Consider the following 19,282-nt stretch of genomic DNA (forward strand, 5'->3'; position numbering starts at 1 on the left):
TGTCAATAAGATTTAGATTCGTCAATTTTGATCTCATAATTTTAATAACTTGAATTGTCAATACGATTTAGGTTCAAGTTAAACTATAGATTGTTTGGTTAGAATTATTGAATTGAACCAAAAAGGGTACAAACCTAACTTTGTAACTTTGTATTTTGCCCTTCTAAGTTAGAAATTAGCAATTTTAATCTCATAATTTTAATAACTTGAATTGTTAATAATATCTAGTTCAAGTTAACCTATGTAAATGCTTATTGGTCCCAAAAATGTGTGCACCTGTACGGCCACAGGGTGATGTGATGGACCCTTAGGCAGAATCTAATAATAATATTTGTTTTACAGAATCACGTTCCCTGGCTCCCTTCCAAACTTATCTTTGAAATCCTAATAAAATTTTCAAAAAATAAAAATAAGAATTTAGGCTCAAATATTCCATCCGAAAGCATAATCATATATATATATATACTTCAGATTCTCGTACAGTCGGTGCGAATTGTACTATTAGGTATGCATAAATCACTACAGAGTGTTCAGAAATGCACCATTATGTGTGGTGCATTTGTGCATTTCATTCTAGTGCATTTTCAAATACTGTGTGGTGCATTTATGCGTACCTAATGGTGCAAGCCGCACCAACCGCGCAAGAAGCCCTGTCATCATTTGAACTAGTATATATATATATATATATATATATATATATATATATATATATATATATATATATCAAATACGGTACTGTAAAAGTTTAGAACTTAATTAGAATGACCACTCCAATGGAATAGGAACACTAGTTAAATTCTTCTTCTGGGAACAGTAAAAGAACCCACACAGCTTTTTAAGTTGGAAACACAAATGATAGCAAAGCTTATACTTTATTGAATACTTCCTGAATCAAGACAGCAAGTTGTTACAGTCAATGAGCAGGAAGAACAATAAATGAGAACATGGCTGCAGTTAATTCAACAATTGCAGCATTTATGAGACCAGGAAAGGTCACAAAGATTCAAATGCAAGAACCCATTATACTTGAGTGGGATGATGTTTAGGGTGCAATTCAATAATATCATGGGGTGGGGGCGTTTAGGAAGAGCTCTGCAGCCGAGTCTTGATCCAGGATTCCAAGTGGCGCAACTCTTCCTGGGTTATTGAATGGCCGAGGGCCGGGTAAGCCTGAAAGGTTTGTCGAGAAGATTGTATAAGTACTCACATAGAAGTATATCATACCTGGTCATATTTGGGATTCTGATTCTCCTATTTGTATTCGACACCTTATTCATTAATATATGTTTGCTTTGTTGGCTTTCCAAAAAAAAAAAAAGTATATCATACGTGATACGACTAGTGGAAGGGTTAGGGAAGGTACCTTGAAGTCACAATACATGCCCGCTTGTTCAAGGAAAGCTGGCCCGGCTTGTCCAGCTTCAAACAGTACTGTACTGTCTGCCATACCGTGAGACCACAAAATAGGTGTCTGCAGAACAATTTGAATACAAAGTAAGCAACTTTGATATAACTTTAACTGATTCTTGGACACGATAAATATATACATGTAATTGGTAGATAGTGTTTATAGAATTATAGGACGAGGATGTATTGGAGGGCTCTGATTAAATGTTTTTGATGATGTATATCCTGAGTTGGAAAAGCACACAGCATCTCCACACGTTGTTTTTTTATTGAAAAGCAAGTTTCTTTCAATGTTTGATAAGAGAACAGGTGCTATTGAGACATTCCATTTGAGGGCAGACATGTCAAAAATAAAATTATAGTGCAGGATTGAGGAATATAAAATATAAAGTCGGTACTAGTATATAAAAATAATTACCATTTTTGACTCAGGTGTTATCTGTTCAAGAATAGAATAATTGAAAGGAACCCATCCACTAAACACCGCACCTCCTCCAAGAGTTCTTGGGTATAGCAGAACACTTGCTAAGGTCAATGCACCTGCAAAATTGAGTCGAGCAAGCTGAGAAATTGAGTAGTAATGACACCGCAAACTTAAGTAATCAAACAAATTCAGTGGAGAATGTGTCATCTAAAGTTCTTTAATCTTTCTTATATTTAAGGGGTGAAAAGAGGAGGGCAGATTCCAGGAAAGGTGGGGGGGGGGGGGGGGGGGGGGTGGCGGCGGCCATGTCAGAAAGATAGAGAGAGAGAGATACCCCCTTGGCTAAATCCACAAATAAAGATGTCCTTAGGATTTGTGCCAGCAGTGACCACTTTATCTATCATTATATGAACGTTCTGAACTGCTTTGATCACACCAGATTCATCTTTTGGGGAACTCTGATGCATGATTAATAAAACAAATGCATATCAACATCAAGTGAATCAGCTAAAGATTCTCCAACAGAGACCTACCACTTGGCTGCAATAAAAGAAACCTTACAAGAGAACAATTGGTAGTCAATTTAGGGTGATAACGAAGACAAACATACTAGTGATCATCCAGTAGTGTAAAGCACTAAAGCCTGTCAATCATTTAGGTATTTGCATATTTCATATGTTCTGGTTTGACAATTTCATGAAATAGGACAGAGACACGAATATCAAACACAAAATATTTACCAACTTATTTATAGCATTTTAAATGATTCTAGTGTTGTTTCATATATTGAAATGCAGAAAAATCTCATCACACGAAGAAAGACATATCTCAAGTTAAATATATAGATGGAGTTACAAAGAGATTCTAAGAAGTATAGGCACGAGATAGAAACTTACAGCTGACACTGGTATTTCATGTATGTCAAACCATGACGGCATCACAGCACCCTCTAAACAAAAGAATGAGACATGAGATGCATAACATATCCACCAAAAACTTGCCAGTAATTAAATTTGTTTTCCAAAAGCAAATGAGGAATTGTTCTATAACACATTAACGGTGCAAGAGTCAGCTCACTAACTAACCACGACATCAATAACAATTAAGTTGTGTTATCAATGGGAGGATAAAATATCACTTAATTAGTCCAACGTTCAGTTCTCTCATTTGTATAACAAAGCATTACTTACTGCAAACACACAGTTATCTTAGTAGCAATTCTAGCTCCTAAACCCTAAAAACTTGTATCTGCATCACATTTCTACATACCATTATTACTGAATTTTTGTGCTCTTAGCAAAATTTTTATTCTAACATATGAGTTGCAGTTTTGAAAAGCCATTTCACATGATACCCTTTCTATTTCTAAGAAGACAGGACCATGATATAAGAACTCCAAGATGTGATGCATGTTGATCCACTACAGTGATGTTGTAAAACGTGTTCTAGAAAGTATTGTCCACGTTAATAATTTAGCCATCAATTTTTGCATAACTACTATAATTCAGGGCTAAAGTAGATCCTGATTCTTAAATCATTCATCAATAAATGTTTGCTCCTTGACTCACTGTTGCCACTAAAGGTGTTTATCAGATGCTAAAGAATAGAATCAAAATGCTGAAAGAGATGGATCACAGAACCTAATCATATCCTCTCCACTCATCCCAATTCTCACCATTTAATAGAGAAAATAGAGAAGAAAATTTGGGAACCAAGGAATTATGTTGGTGTTTCATTAGTAACACAGTTAAATAGCAAACTTCCCAAACTAGTACTTTGACTTAGCTACACCATTCCATTAAACAGTAAAATGAAATTCCTATATGTATGCCATGTGGAATCTTTCATTTCAAATACTCTATAATAGAGTTCTCAGTGATGCCAGCAATCAATATTCAGAACACTTTCCCAAGCTTGATTTCCACCCCCTTGTTTCAGCCATTTTTTTCATATTTCATACTGATTCTTGTGTTAGTTCTGTTATCTTAGGCCAGCATTTACAAAGCACAGTGCAGTGAGCTTTATCCCACAAAGAATAAGAATCACAAATCTAGTCAAACAGAGCCCACAACATACCCAGGGGGCCGGGAACACAAACCACTTTATTCTATTCAATCTTATCACAGTCAATTCAATAACAGGGTGCTTTACTGAATCCACTTCTTTTCCTTGACCCAAGATGGCAAGATGCGAACTTTCTCCATCAATCACCAAATATCTCCCTCACCTCCCGCAAACAACCCATTCTACCAATCTACCATGATCACGAGAAAACAAACTTGAAGTATGAAATGGTTAAGACAATATGCACATACACATAATTCCTATCACAGTCAATTCAATAACAGAATTCTTACTCAATCAACTTCATTTTCCTTAACCCAACATGGCAAGATGCAAACTTTCTCCGTCAATTACCAAAAATCTCCCTCACCTCCCGCAAACCAACCCATTCTACGAAGATCCGTACAAAACAAACTTGAACAGGAAATGCAAATGGTTGTGACATATACACAAACACAGCATATACACGATGATAGGGGGACTTACGGTTACAGGTGACTGGGCTGTCGGGCGCAGAAGGGAAAGACCACTTGGTTGTCTTGAACTCGGAAGCAGTGAAGATATTCTTAATGTGTTCATTGGCGGGACCCGAATCGCCCAACCCGTGGAGCCACATGATAAAGCTTCGGGCCATCGGATCGGGTCTGCCGTAAACCGGGGTCCGCGGACGAGGGAGTACGACAAAGAAACCGGTGACGGCGACGGTGATCGTGAATACAATTGCTGGCTTTAGTAAGAGAATGAATTTAGAATTCATTTTTGCATTTTCATGGTGATGCCCTACTGTACTCTCCTTCCTCGTACACTATTTTTTTCCCCATAATTTAGCTACCTATCACCATCATTTTGTGTGAGGAAATAAATAAATAGATTAGCAAATCCTTTCTTATATTTTTAATAATTAAACTACAAATACTTGTTTCAAAAAAAAATACAAATATACTTATTTAATAAAGACTAACTTACCAAGACTATGTGGTCTAATGGTACCCGGATTAGACTTCCATTTGGAAGGTTACGAGTTCGAATCTCAGTGGAGGCGTTATTGGTTCTTTGCCACTACAATGTAATAGGGCCAAGGACTAACTTAATTCTATTTTCATAAATTTTTAATGTATTTAAAAAAATTAAAGATAAAAACAGTTTTATTATCTGAACATCTTAAGACATCAAAAATTCCCATAAATAAATAAATAATTGACTAGTAAATTACTCAAACAATCAGGCATAAAAATGACTTTCTTGACTAACAAGTAGATAGCGTGATTAGCTAATTGTTCAAATGAGATATACACTTAGTAATATGATATGAATTTAGTAACATATTTGACGAAAGTTAATTTTGAAATATTAAAATAAGAACGTAAAAATAATATTACTGAAATGAGTCAAATAATATGTAACATTAACAAGACTAGTAATTGCTTATGTATTGTGTGTATTTGTATATCTCAATTCACTAATTCCAATTGCACTACAACTCGGAGAAAATTTATACGGTAACATAGAAAAATTTATGTTTTTTACCTTTCTATCAAAGTATCAAATGCTAATTACAATTTCCTAAATATGAAAAGAAAGAAAAAGAAACATATTGTGGCCAAGGCAGGTACTGAGTGTTCACTGTTGCAGGGCTAAAGCAGGCTGCAATATAGTACCAGGCCAAAGAGAGGAGAGTATATTTTTGTGTGCTATTATCTATGGTGCTGCAGAATGGGCATCACAACACAATGCTACTGGAGTTAACTCTGTTCAACTTTCCTTCATTTGTTCTGATTCATCTTTTAGTAACTCATTTTCTCCATCACCAGCCAAACCCAAACTCAGATCCAATGTGCTTTCATTTGTGTTGTGTCCATGTGGATTGCTACCCTCTGGAGCCTGACACAAGAGTGCAATTCAAAAATTTGTAAACAAGGGGGCATGACAAATGACTGCTGTCTCATTATGGCATCTCCAATGTGAGAGAAAAGTAGAAAACTCCTCCACGTGAGCAGAAAAAATAGCGTGGAATGGGGAGAGGCAAGGTGGAGAATGTATAGATGCTTTACACCTTGTCCTAAACAAAAGAAAAATAGAGAAAAGTGTGGCATGGGTACTAGCGGGATGAGAAAGTAGCGAACAACTGTCTGTCACTTTTCTGACTCTTTTGTTAATAATGTGGAAGAAGAAAATTGTTCATGCATTGGGAATGCCCTTAGGTTTAGAAAATCCTAATTAGGTCACAACCTAAAGAAAACAGTCACAAGTAACCTGAGCAATTTATAGGTAAGAAAAGGAACACTAAATAAACAGTGTCAACACGTTTCCTTGTAAGTTGTAACTTAAACAAGTTGAGAGCCTAAAAAAGAGGGAAATGCCAAAAATAGTTAGCAAGAACACAAGAAATTAGCTGCATGGTGTCCGGAAGTTGATCATATAAATCACATAAGCTCCTCTAAACCACATCTAGAAATATTCCTGCTACCATAGAAATCAAAGGCAAAGAGCTCACACAATTGAAATATGCAAGAAACACTACTTACTTAATTTCCCTCGCTGACCTAGTTATGTTTTTAGTATTTGAAGAGAGGAAGTCTCTGATGTACCTGATTTTCCGTTGTGGCATCATTGATGTTTGGTTTTTCATCTGAGCCATCAGCCTTAGAAGTCGGCTGGTCTACATCCGTTTCAGTTTCTATTGGTTTGGCTTCACATTCAGCATCTTCTATGGACTCATTTTGTTGTTCTTCAAGCACAGCAATCTATTGCAGCCATTCAGAAGAAATAAAGGGCAAAAGGAAAAACATTACACCTAAGCAGAATCAAATATGCAATAACTTTCGGTAAATTCAACAGACTGGTAATAACACTGCTACAGTAGTTTTAACAGATATTGCTGTTCACTCATGCAAGCAAGAGAACACAAAGCAAGTATGCAGATTGCAGAATGTCAGTGTGTTTTACAGCAAGTAATAGAATGCTCAAGATTCAATAAGAAGAACTGGAAGGTATATGTCCATTGCCTCTCCTATTACTACAACTCAAATAGTCAATTGGGACCATGAAAGAAAAGTAGTGATTCACAATCTGGCATGTATATATCCATCATAACTAGAGTGGAGAACTAGCATTTTAAAGAAGGCAATAACTTCATTGATCGAGTCAGTAACATGGTAGTCATAATAGACTAACCAATTCTAACACAAATTTTCAATCATATACACTGGGCTGAAACATTGCAGTGGCAATAACTTCATAACTCCACCAATCAAAAGTTTTTGTATGAAACAACAATATCAATGACTTATTTAAGAGAATATAACAATCAACCAGACCATCGTGTTAACTTTCTTTGAGTTCAAAACTCTAGTGCATATAAACAGATCAAAATCTTCCAACCAAAGAAGTTCAATTCTTAGGTTCCAAGTTTAAACCCTCAAAATATTGCATGTTTTTACAGCATCACTGTACAGTGATCGACATTTTAGGCTTTTAGCTAAACATCTATTTACTTGATAGCACTTGAACGATTAAATTGAAACCATAATAGTGCACACAATTCCTTCTCAATACCTCAATTTGATTTACTACAAACCAAAATACCAAACTTGCAACCGATTTAGAATGCAATTAGCTAAATGAATTGACAGAAAATACCGGTATATACTTAAATTTCCGCTTCCGCGGCTCCTCCACAGCAACAGCATCGTCTTTGGCGGAGCTTTTGGAGTCGTCATTCTTATCGACGCCGCCATTGCTGTTATTACTATTGTTATTGTTCTGCCTCGCAGTAATAGGTGTCCACTTGAGAAGCAAGAGATGAGAGCCGTTATTTCCGTTAACTCCGCCGTTCGCCGTGGCCTGCTGATGATTGTGATTGACATTGCCGGAGTTCGGCGGCGTTACGTGGACCCACCTCTTCTTCCATTTCCTGACAGGACCGGTAAAAACGGTGGCAGGTCCGTACCGTGTCGAGGATCGGCCAAGCCTGGCCCCCACTCCCTCCATTTCCGGCAACGCTCCGATCTGTAACCAAATTTTCCGGTTTTATGATCCTCCGTATTAATTTGTATTGGGTGTTGGCGCGTCCACAATTTGTCGTTTTGCAGCATTGGGCCATACGGCCCATTTACTTGTAGCAAAGCCCATATTCTTGTTACATGGCAAATTATTTTGTGGATCCGGGTCCATTTGCAATGTGAACCCGTATTCTAAACATACAATTTACATACTGAATGTTTATGATTTTGTAAAAAGAAAATTGTAAAAATTTAGTAGGTAAATTGAGAACATTAAGTATGTAAATTGTGTGTTTTGGATCTGAGTTTACTTTTTAAGGTGGACCATGGACCATGGTATAATAATTGATTGTTATAGTAGAATCGCTAACCTTATACGCACTATACTTCAACCTAATAAAATTATGAAAGGTAAATTATGATGGTTCAACCACTCAACAAATGTTAGACTTTTGGTCACTGTATATATGGAGCTTCCTCATTTTGATAAATTGATCCACACTATCACTGATGAAACTCGGTCCTTTGTCTCTTATATGTAACCAGTTGAACTACCCATGCGAAAAGTCCATATTCTTTTAACGCAATACGTGGAAAGTTATACATGGACCAAAGCCCACTTAACATTGTGAACTCTAATCCAAAACAATATGTACATAATTTATTAATTGCATGTACATAATATGTTAACAGTATTACATAATATGTTAGTTGTATGTACACAATATGTCAATTACAAATAAGTACATAATTTATTAATAGAAAGTGTATAATATATTAATTGTAAGTATATAATTTAAATATCATTTTAAATCATAATTTACAATATAAGGTAGACCATGATTCATGGTATATCAATTGACAATATGTTGATTAGCTTATTGGGCCGGATCGAATCAAAACTGGGCTTATGATAACAATACCCATTTATCATTTCAGATGAACGGCCGTGATTTTATTTCATTACCCTTGTATTTACACTCCGAGGCGGGTATATATATAACCATATATATTGAGCGTAGCTAGGGTTAAGGAGCGGAGAGCTGCAACAACGAACGTCGAAACAGCAATCGTAGCTTAATCTTCAATGGCGGCGAAGAAGTCTCCCCGGAATCCTGAGCTAATCAGGGGCGTCGGCAAGTTCAGCCGGTCGAAGATCTACCACAAGAGGGGACTTTGGGCTATCAAGGCGAAAAACGGCGGAAAATTCCCTCACCACGAGAAGAAGCCAGTCGCGGCGCCGGCGGCTGAGAAGCCACCGAAGTTTTACCCCGCCGACGATGTTAAGAAGCCTCTCGTCAACAAGCATAAGCCCAAGCTGACTAAGCTTAGGTCCAGTATTACTCCCGGGACTGTTCTCATTATCCTTGCCGGTCGGTTCAAGGGTAAGAGAGTTGTGTTCTTAAAGCAGCTTCCTTCTGGCCTTCTCCTTGTTACTGGGCCTTTTAAGATCAATGGAGTTCCTCTGAGGCGCGTGAACCAGGCTTATGTGATTGCAACTGCCACCAAGGTTGACATTTGCGGTGTCAATGTGGAGAAGATTGACGACAAGTACTTTGGTAAGCAGGCAGAGAAGAAGAAGAAGAAGACCGAAGGAGAGTTCTTTGAGTCCGAAAAAGAGGTTTTGAGCTTTTCCTTTTTTCTTTTCTTTAAAACGACTCTCTGTTTATGTGCTTTACATTTATGATTTTGTTGGAAAATGTAGGAGAAGAATGTGATATCACAAGAGAAGAAGGATGAGCAGAAGGCTGTTGATGCTGTTTTGATTAAAGCCATTGAGTCAGTGCCAGATTTGAAGGCTTATTTGGGTGCAAGATTCTCACTGAAGGCCGGCATGAAACCTCACGAGCTGGTCTTTTAGAGGAAAAGTCTCTTAGAATGTTTAATATTGAAATTGAAACTTGTCTTGTTTATTTCTGTTTTCGGATATTGTTCTATGTGAACTTGTTTTTTGAGGCTTTATTTCACTATTTTATTGGTTATAGACACCTCAAATTAGAAATGCACTATGTGATTTTCTTCCTTGATGTCTATACTGACCTGTTTATCTTGCCAGTACTAGCTTATTTGCTGCCAAGCTTCTGATAGAAAATGCAATTTGAGTGTGACAATGAGCTTCCATTTGATTGTTTCTGCTTGCTTTACCTTGTTGAACCAAAACTTACCAACACAATTGAGTCTTTGAATGTCCTCTGTTACTCTCACAAATCTGTATGCTTGCTTAGAAGTTTGGTTTCCATTAGGCATGTGTGGTTATTGAACACATTGCATCTTGAAAGAAACAATATGGGTATTGTTCCTTGGTGATCTCTATTTGGATGTTTTTGTTTTGTTTTATAGTTGGAAATGTAATGCTAATAGTGATTGCATGTGGAGATTGTGGTGTGGACTATTATAGTGTTTGACTTGTTGCTACATTGTACCAAGATTTGGGTGGATATATGAATGCCCTTCATCTTGACCTGCCAATGTGGCTGTAGCTAAATTCATTCGATTGTGAAGTTAACTGGCCGGTTGTTGTTCTCTCCTGTCGACAAATCTGCTTACCGAACTTCACACATTTGAAAATATCTGATTATATTAGGAGAATGTGTGGACTACTGTAGTGTTCAACTTGTTGCTACATTGTACCAAGATGTGGGTAGATATATTAATGCCCTTCATCTTGACTGCCAATGTGGCTGTAGCTAAATTCATTTGATTGGGAAGTTTACTGGCTGGTTGTTATCTCCTGTTGACAAATCTGCTTACCGAACTTCACACACTTGAAAATATCTGATTATATTAGGAGATTGTGTGGACTACTGTAGTATTCAACTTGTTGCTACATTGTACCAAGATGTGGGTAGATATATGAATGCTCTTCATCTTGACTGCCAATGTGGCTGTAGCTACACAAATTCATTTGATTGGGAAGTTTACTGGCCGGTTGTTCTCTCCTGTTGACAAATCTGCTTACCGAACTTCACACACTTCAAATATCTGATTATATGACTTGAACTTGTTGCTGTATTGTACCAGGATTTGGGTAGATTTATGAATGCCCTTCATCTTGACTGCCATTGTGGCTGTAGCTACATGAATGCATTTGATTGAGAAGTTAACTGGCCGGTTTTTGTTCTCTCCTGTCAACAAATCTGCTTACCGAACTTCTCACACTTAAAGTACACATCTTTGATGTAACTTCATTTGGCTTTCCTATACCTCATGGTTCTTTCAGGATAATGTTCCAAATCTGCAGTTGTATTTGGTAGGTCATGAGCCTGAAAAAACTGTTCAACCAATTTCTTGAAGTGTAAAGTTGTGTTGGGTGGTGTAATATGGCTAACCATAACACTGCATTCCAAACTACTTCATTTTGTAGTTAACACTTTGTTGTAAATTTGTTGTTTAATGTAATGTGATGATTATATATTTTGTTTGACCAAACCCTAACAACCCCTCAAAACTTCAAAAGTCTCCTTATACTACAACTTTAAATACTCTTTTGATTTTGGCCCTGTTTGATAGAGCCGTTAGAGCATCCACATCAGTGGATATTATGGAGATAATGTCAGATGAATTATCTCGGGTGGGGATAATAACAAGTGTGGGGTGGGGTTATTGGTGGAGATATTCTTCCTGCAAATTCAAGGAGAATGCAGAAAAAGAAGAAAAAGAAAGAGAAGAAAAAGGAAGCTGTTGTGCGCGTGCAAGGCACGCGCCCGTGGGCGCGTCAGGCGCGCCGTTCGGCGCGCCTGACTCTTTTTTTTTTTTTTTTTTAATTTTTTTTTGTTTTTTTAATTTTTGATTTTGATTTTTTTGTTTTTTTGTTCCTCCCCTTCTCACATTCTCTCTCCTAATCACTCTTACATTATCTCACAATTCTCCCCAACCATTGTGGATGCTCTTAGAATAGAGAGAAACTCCCAGTAATTATTTGTATGTTCTCTTTCTTGTCAGACTTTTTTAAGTCTAGCAAATATCCTTACCACTTGTTATTACCACTTTTTAGTGCAATCCTTTTTCGGGCTAGCAAATGTCATTTGAGAAAGAAAATTGAGGATGGTGAAAATGGTTTCTATTTCTTCAACGTTTTTCATTGAACTAACCCAATTTGGAAACGAAAATATGGATCCAGTAGAACCTTGGGTGGAAGTTTGACAATTAACTAGAAATAGAAGAGTAAGAGCAGGAAGAAAGTGAAAAGTTGCGGCAGAAGAACTGTTAATTAGTTATGAATTAGCATTAAATGCACTACAACAAACGCCACAGAAAACAAAAACCCAGAAGGGGGAAACAGTATAATAAACTGCAATGATGAACTCTGAATGGAGAGAGAGGAAGAAGCTGTACACGATCCTTGGCATCTTCACTCTGATCTCAATTCTCTATCTCAACTTCAGCGATTCTCTCTTCAGCTTTTCCTCCTTCCCGTATCTATGGCAGCCCAAGATGGACTTCGCGGGGGTCAACCGCACCAGATTCGTTATTCTCAAGGACGAAGGAGGAGGAGTAGAAGAGTTTTATATCAATGGGTGGAATTCTTATTGGTTGATGGCGGAGAGCGTGTGGGGTGAATCCAGACAAAGGGTCTCTGAGATCCTGGAGAGAGGAGCTGCCATGGGGTTGAGCGTTTGCCGGACCTGGGCTTTCAGTGATGGTCCCGCCGCTGGACCCAATGCCCTTCAGCTCCATCCTGGCGTCTTCAATGAAAGGGCCTTTCAGGTTCCTTACAACCCTATCATCATTCTTCTTCTTCTTCATCACATTCAATTTAATCTGATCCAGTACAATTCATATATTGTAACCATAAAAAGTTGAGGATTAAAATGGCTAATAAGGAACAATTGACGGACTAAAAATGTATTTTTCCCTTATTTTTGTTTCTTGATATTCAATTTAACTTGCTGAAGGATTGTGTTTCTGTCTTGCATTCTTTATCTTTGTGTTTGATTTGTTGCCATGGGTCTTGAATTTGGTTGTGTTTGGAGGATAATGAGCTTAAATCCAAGCTTAAAAGTGATAACATAGGAAATTAGTGATCATCTTCTTGTATAGTTGTATGGATGATTGGTGCAATGGTTTAAAATTCATTAAGGTTTAGACACGTTCAGTTAATCCATAAGATCCTTGGAAGCTTTGGAGCGAAATTTATCATTTCCTCTAACATTCCTTTTGTATTTTGATGATATTCAATGGATCCCAGGGATTAGATTATGTAGTAGCTGAGGCAAGGAGGCACCGGATAAGATTAATCCTCAGCCTCGTCAATAATTTGGAAGCGTATGGTGGAACTACTCAATATGTGAGGTGGGCACAAGAAGCGGGTGTCAATGTCTCTTCTTCCAGTGATTTTTTCTTCACCAACCCAACTATAAAAGACTATTACAAATCGTACGTTAAGGTATACTATATCATAGGTTGTTGGTTTTCTTTAAAGTTCGATAGAAATAACAGCAAAGGTAATAATTTGCTTTCTCTTTCTTGTTTATAATGGAATCTTTTTAGGATTGCATCGAAAAGTTTTTCAAGTTTCATATTGATGGATATGTAGAGTACATGTATGTGTTTATACAACGGGTTCTTTTGGCATCTCAGGCTGTTGTGACTAGAAAGAATTCCTTAAGCAGAATTAGATATTCAGACGAACCTGCCATATTTGCCTGGGAACTCATAAATGAGCCTCGATGCACATCCAGTTCATGTGCTTCCGATCTTCAGGTGAGTATAAGCTTGTCAAATTCAATTTATTACCGAGTTTTAGGTAGTTTTTTGGCAGGAGGAGAATAAAATTGTTTCCAAAAACTAGTCAGCTAAGATAACCCCCGATGTTCCATTCTTCTCATAAAATGATTCTCTCTGCATTTCAATGATCTACTGTTTGAGAGGCATTTATTACACCTTTGAGTTTCTTGAATATTCTCCTACTGTATCAATATCATGCTAACCATATTTAATAATGCCTCGAATTCTATTATTTTCCGAGCTTTTAAGACTTGAGTAACTGGTGAACAGGCATGGATTACTGAGATGGCTGCATTCATTAAGAGTTTGGATCATAAACATCTTGTGACTATCGGGCTCGAGGGGTTCTATGGTCAGAAGACGAGAAAAAATCTTGGCGTGAATCCTGGAGAATGGACAACCTCCCTCGGTTTGGACTTCATACAGAACTCAGCAACTAAAAACATAGACTTTGCTTCTGTTCATGCTTATCCTCACAGCTGGTTAGTGAAGTTATACTACAATTGCTTAAGTGCAAGTAATCAAGAATGTCTTTAACTTTAGCCTTTATCCATAAACTCGTTAGTCATTGCTCATACATAGTTTTCTTCTGATCATAGGATCCCGGGTGCAAATTTAACCAGAAGAATAAATTTTCTCTCGCGCTGGGTGGATTCTCACATAAACGACGGGGAAAATGTCCTGAAGAAACCCGTCCTGTTCACAGAAGTCGGATTTCCTTTGGGTTTGCAGCAAGGAGGGTCTTCTGAAAGAGACACTCTCCTGAGAATTGTTTATGACAGGATTTATGAATCAGCCAAGAAGAGAAGAGCTGGAGCTGGAGCCTTGTATTGGCAGCTATTAGTGGAGGGAATGGGGAAACAATACGGGGATCGATTCTCGCTAGTTGCGTGGCAGCACCCTTCAACTCTCAAGCTGATTACAGAACAATCTTTCAGGCTGCAGAATGCATCTTACCAGAGCCAAACAAACACAAACCTCAGCCATGTTTCAGCCAAAACACCATAGGAGATTAGCCAGAGGTTCAATGCAAAGTTTGAGAGTGGGAATGTTTTGACAGTTACAATGTCGGTTTGATACGATCTCACATTAACTCGGCTCCTTCAGGAATGGAGGAGTAATACATAAGTTGGGACCAAACCCCCACGGTTCAACAACAACGGCAGCAACGTTAGGTATTCGTCAAATCCCAACTCCACCACGAAAGTGAGCCTGAGAAAAGAGGTTTGACTCATACAACCCGCCATTCTTTGAAGGAGCTGATGTGGGGTTATCTTTTTTTTTTTTTTTTTTGGTGTAAATCATGAGGCGGTCCTGGTCTTTTTCTGTCCGTTTAACGGGTCAGGTCCAGCCAACTAATCCCTGTTCGCTCCCGGAGGCCATGGGAGTTGAGTTTGTAAGTTATAGCGTCTTGTTAGATAAATGATACAAGAACAACATTCATCAAAATTGTGAACCTTCCATAATCAAGATTATAGAGAGATTTAAGTCTGGTATAACTGTATGAGAACATAGAAAAGTATTACATTTTAACTAAAAAGTATAACATATCTCACGTAATACAGTCTCACACGAGATGAGGCTTACTCTATAGATATGGACAAGTAATATTGCTTGGACTAACTAATTTTTTATGCTTAACAAACTCAATAAAGGCAAGAACCTCTGTGCATGCTTTGACATCTGGTTTGTTCCTCAAAAATGGAGGAAAGAAAAGCCAAAAACTGGTGAGAATGACAAAGGAGAGTGACAGTGGACCTGAAACGATTCCCGGCAGCCTAAACCTTCCATTAATGGCTTTCTTGGCGCCAATCTCCATAGCCAAACAAACTCCATGGATGAGGAAGAAGCACATGACTTCTCCGGTGGGCTTCACCCTCCCAATATTGTAGAACACGAGCTCGTGCATGATCCCGGAGACCAAGAACGTCGCCACCACCGCCGGGAGCGCCGCCCACTTCCGCGGCAGGAGCCGGGCGGCGGCCGCCCGGATTGGGTCGTACACGGCGGGGCGGAGGATGTTGGTCACCATGAGATTCCACCTCCGGCCCCAGAAATCCTGCAGCGAGGTGGCCAAATGCGGGTCGTCGAACGGCGGCTCCAGCTCCACTCCGGCCACCGCCCGGACCGCCGCGCTCACCGCCGTCAACCAGAGGTCCAAGACGAAGTAGATATGGCAGCAGTAGAACAGCATCAACAGCTTGGGAGGAACACCCTCGTAAGTGTACACACGAAACAACGTTCCCAGCAAAACCAACTTCGTCAGATAATTCACCGGCGACTTGCCGCCGCTCTTCTTCTCCGGCGATCTCTCACTACATTCTTGAAACTTGATCGGCAAGCAAGCTAATGCCACGAATCTGGACAGCGGCAGCGGCGGGGAAGAACACAAAGGCCCACTCCCAAACGCAAAAAGAAGAAGCTTGAAGCTCCCCAGCCACCCAATCAAGAAAGCGGTGCCGCCGCCCAGATTTGAAGAGGTGAGATTGAGAGGAAGAAGAAAGAAGACACCGGCCACCGGAAGAACGCCGGAAAGTCTCCCAAAATTGGGTTTTGGGAAGAGATTACCAATAAAATGGCAGTAACACAAACAGGCCAAGACAGTACTCCATACCACAATGAAATTGTTGATTTCTCCTTCCATTGTGATCTGATCTTGGGTCAACAATGGCGATGGTTTCACCTTATTATTATGTGCTAAAAGGTCGACCAACAATCTCTTTCTTAGGAGGGAAAATTGACTGAAATGGAAAAAACTAATATAATATAGATAATTTTTTAATCTTTGACGTACTGGTTAATATGTTATCGTAAAACGAATTCTAAATGTAGTTGACAAAATAATTTGCTTATTTCTGTCCAAGTTTTAATTTTTGCTTATTCTTTTGATCCTTTCCATTTCCGCTTATTTTTAGTCGATTACGCCGTTGGAAGTAGGGCAAAACTTTAGATTCTTAATTGAATAATGCGGAGGGCAAATTATTATATGGAGCATATTCACATAGTGAACCATAACAAAAAGTATATGTTTAATATATTAAATGTACATTATTTTTGTATTGAATGTACATTATATAATATAATGTATACTCAATATAAAAATAATATACATTCCCTTAATAGAATGTACATTATTTTTGTATTGAATGTATATTATTTTTCTACTGAATGTACATTATTTTACATTATACAAAATATAGTCTACACAACTTGTGTGAACTATGGTCCACACAATAATGATTGTAATATGGAATACTAATTTTGCCTTTTGACTTTACCTCGTAAATTGTCAAATTCTTCTATAAGACCGTTTCATGGATCAGATCTTCATCTGATCCATGAGGCGGGTCTGATTTTTTTTTTTTTTTTTTTGTAAATATTAATTACATTTTTTTACATTAATATTATAATTTTTATCATAAGTAAGTTTTAATATTATATTTTGATTTAAAAATTTTAATAAGTATTAGACTTTCTCTCATAAGTAACACTTAAGCAATGATTAGTAATTTAGTATTACATTTTATCTCACAACAACTAACTATTTAATCTTATATGTTACATTTTTTAAAACAAATACTATAAATTTTCTTATAAGTAACAAATAATTTATTCATGATAAGTAATATATATTTTCAAGTATAAAGTATTACATTTATATCATCACTCAACTCGTCTCACATGAAGTTCACTCATATGGTTTGTGAGCTATTACACATAAATGAAGTTTATTTACTATGTATCTTTGAATAGTAATTGTGGACTTTTTCGTGATCTAAGAGAGAGAAAAAAAAAAAGAGAAATTTATTGTTGCGTGTGGAAATGAATGTAACGGAGTGAAATCAAAAAATAAAAGAAAATGAGTTAATACCCAAAATCGTCATCGACTAGGGTGGTTTTTCTCAATTTCGTCCTAAACGACTTTGGTGACCTAATATCGTCCCAGACTTTTGTGTTTCGCTCAATTTAGTCCTCCATTTTTTATTCCGTCAAATTGGTGTTAAATAAAGGGACAATTCAATAATGTCAATATTGATCTCTCTTTACTTTCAACTTGTGAAGTGCGAAATTCCTCTTTCTTGTACGAATTACACCCAGAATTATTCCCGGACCTGCAAATCAAATTTTATATTCGCAGTTTTGGGAGTTATTCGTAAAAAAAAAAAGGGATTTCGCAGTTTACATGTTTATGAGTAAGAGATGCCAATATTAAAATTACTGAATTCTCTATTTATTTAACACCAAATGGACAGAATAACAAATGAGGGACTAAATTGAGCAAAAACACAAAAGTCTGGGACTAAATTGAGCGAAACACAAAAGTCTGGGACGATATTAGGTCACCAAAGTCGTTCAGGACGAAATTGAGTAAAATCACTATAGTCGAGGACGATTTTGGGTATTAACTCAAAAGAAAATATAGCATCCCAAACGATTTTTTGTTTCCGGAAAGAGGGTTGTAAATTAGGTATGAGATTAATGATAATTTAATGTGAAATATAATTAGTGGATTGTAACGTGCAAAAAACAATTTCAATTTGTGAGACACATGGCAGACATGATAGTACACATTTTTAATATAAGATCAAGTTGCGTGGTCCTCATGTGCTCACATGTTACTTTCTTCTTAAATTTCTCTAAGACGTTGTTTAAGGAAACCCCAAAGAACCTCATCCCATCGGTTAACTTAATGGTTAATACCAGCTGTGATCCTTCGAGTATAGTGACACCGCCATGTTTAGTTCTAAACTTTCAATTTAACCACCCATGGTCCTTCAACTTTCAAATGTAACTAGCCGTGGTCCTTCCATTAGTTTAATTAAGGGCAAAGTTAAGACCAAAGCTGGTTAAAAATTTGAAAGTTGAAGGATCATTAGTGGTTAACTTGAGAGTTGAAGAACCAAGGATGGTTAAATTTGAAAGTTGAAAGACCACGGGTGGTTAAAATGAAAGTTTAGGACTAAACATGACGGTGTCACTATACTTAGAGGACCCCAGCTGATAGTATCTGTCTATACTTTCTCAATCTGTTGCAGCTCAATGAGTCAAAACTCCCCACTATCGAGGGTTCGATTCTATGACCTTTCCAGGAAAACCATAAATGTAACATCTGAACACAAGGTACTATAGGACCTAATGTGATAAATGAAACTTACAATTCATTCACCAATTGAGTAACGAAACATGCCACCACAACCCACCTCATCCACATCCACTTCATAGCAGTCATCCGCACAAATACATTAGAGTAACCTTAATAGGAGTTTCTTTTTATTTTTTGTTTTTTGTTTTTTAATTTTTGAGATGTCAACTAAGAGAGAAGAAGAAAAAAGAAAAAAAAAACAACAACATAATTAATGCGCCATCCAGCGCGTGCACTGCACGCGCCCGATTGGGCGTTGTATGTGCGTGAAACGCGCACAAAGACAGTAGCCTTATGCCTTCTCTCTATTGTGGGACTCACAAAAAACTTGGATCTTGCAAGAGGAACTCACCATTCTCTCTTTTTCACATGAACTTAAAAATTGTAAAACCTTCCAAAAAACTATTGATATTGCAAATATCTTGTGAGATGACATATTTTACTTTTAACTCTCTAATATGATAATTAATCATTTATTTGTAAAATAAGTCACTTTATTTCTTCTTCTTTTTATTT

General features: G+C 37.4%; 5 protein-coding genes and 2 long non-coding RNA genes across 8 annotated transcripts in view; 3 read left to right on the plus strand and 4 right to left on the minus strand.

Moving 5' to 3' along the window:
- LOC109165026 overlaps positions 1-1,986 on the plus strand; it is a 17,297-nt gene extending 15,311 nt beyond the window's left edge. Inside the window, exon 3 of the long non-coding RNA XR_002051470.1 lies at positions 1,975-1,986. This is a non-coding gene — a long non-coding RNA (uncharacterized LOC109165026). The remainder of the gene's footprint in view (positions 1-1,974) is intronic.
- LOC109165025 overlaps positions 1-18,624 on the minus strand; it is a 23,928-nt gene extending 5,304 nt beyond the window's left edge. The window contains exon 1 of the long non-coding RNA XR_002051469.1: positions 18,325-18,624. This is a non-coding gene — a long non-coding RNA (uncharacterized LOC109165025). The remainder of the gene's footprint in view (positions 1-18,324) is intronic.
- Positions 854-4,717, minus strand: LOC109165018 (probable carboxylesterase Os04g0669500). The gene is made up of 6 exons (XM_019313614.1): positions 4,382-4,717; positions 2,728-2,780; positions 2,166-2,289; positions 1,826-1,947; positions 1,364-1,471; positions 854-1,170 (listed from the first exon to the last, which is right to left on the minus strand). The coding sequence occupies exons 1-6, from the start codon at positions 4,650-4,652 to the stop codon at positions 1,081-1,083; spliced, it is 768 nt and encodes a 255-aa protein (XP_019169159.1). The 5' UTR covers positions 4,653-4,717; the 3' UTR covers positions 854-1,080.
- Positions 5,351-7,897, minus strand: LOC109165024 (uncharacterized protein DDB_G0283357-like). The gene is made up of 3 exons (XM_019313621.1): positions 7,535-7,897; positions 6,484-6,639; positions 5,351-5,776 (listed from the first exon to the last, which is right to left on the minus strand). Exons 1-3 carry the CDS (start codon positions 7,883-7,885, stop codon positions 5,648-5,650), a joined length of 636 nt encoding a protein of 211 aa, XP_019169166.1. The 5' UTR covers positions 7,886-7,897; the 3' UTR covers positions 5,351-5,647.
- LOC109165022 (60S ribosomal protein L6-like) lies at positions 8,905-9,923 on the plus strand. Its single transcript, XM_019313618.1, has 2 exons — positions 8,905-9,517; positions 9,602-9,923. The coding sequence occupies exons 1-2, from the start codon at positions 8,984-8,986 to the stop codon at positions 9,755-9,757; spliced, it is 690 nt and encodes a 229-aa protein (XP_019169163.1). The 5' UTR covers positions 8,905-8,983; the 3' UTR covers positions 9,758-9,923.
- On the plus strand, positions 12,139-14,658 carry LOC109165013 (mannan endo-1,4-beta-mannosidase 6-like). Of its 2 annotated transcripts, none has more exons than XM_019313607.1 (5): positions 12,139-12,603; positions 13,085-13,282; positions 13,459-13,599; positions 13,894-14,105; positions 14,223-14,658. In XM_019313607.1, the coding sequence occupies exons 1-5, from the start codon at positions 12,193-12,195 to the stop codon at positions 14,629-14,631; spliced, it is 1,371 nt and encodes a 456-aa protein (XP_019169152.1). In that variant the 5' UTR covers positions 12,139-12,192; the 3' UTR covers positions 14,632-14,658. The 2 variants fall into 2 exon arrangements, with proteins under 2 accessions (XP_019169152.1, XP_019169153.1); XM_019313608.1 differs by having other exon boundaries at positions 12,141-12,603; positions 13,477-13,599.
- LOC109165017 (acyl-CoA--sterol O-acyltransferase 1-like) lies at positions 15,135-16,373 on the minus strand. The gene has a single exon (XM_019313613.1). It carries the CDS (start codon positions 16,265-16,267, stop codon positions 15,212-15,214), a length of 1,056 nt encoding a protein of 351 aa, XP_019169158.1. The 5' UTR covers positions 16,268-16,373; the 3' UTR covers positions 15,135-15,211.
- Positions 18,625-19,282: the final 658 nt, after the last annotated feature.

This window comes from Ipomoea nil, unplaced genomic scaffold (genome assembly GCF_001879475.1).
Source record: "Ipomoea nil cultivar Tokyo-kokei standard unplaced genomic scaffold, Asagao_1.1 scaffold3069, whole genome shotgun sequence".
NCBI lineage: Eukaryota > Viridiplantae > Streptophyta > Magnoliopsida > Solanales > Convolvulaceae > Ipomoea > Ipomoea nil.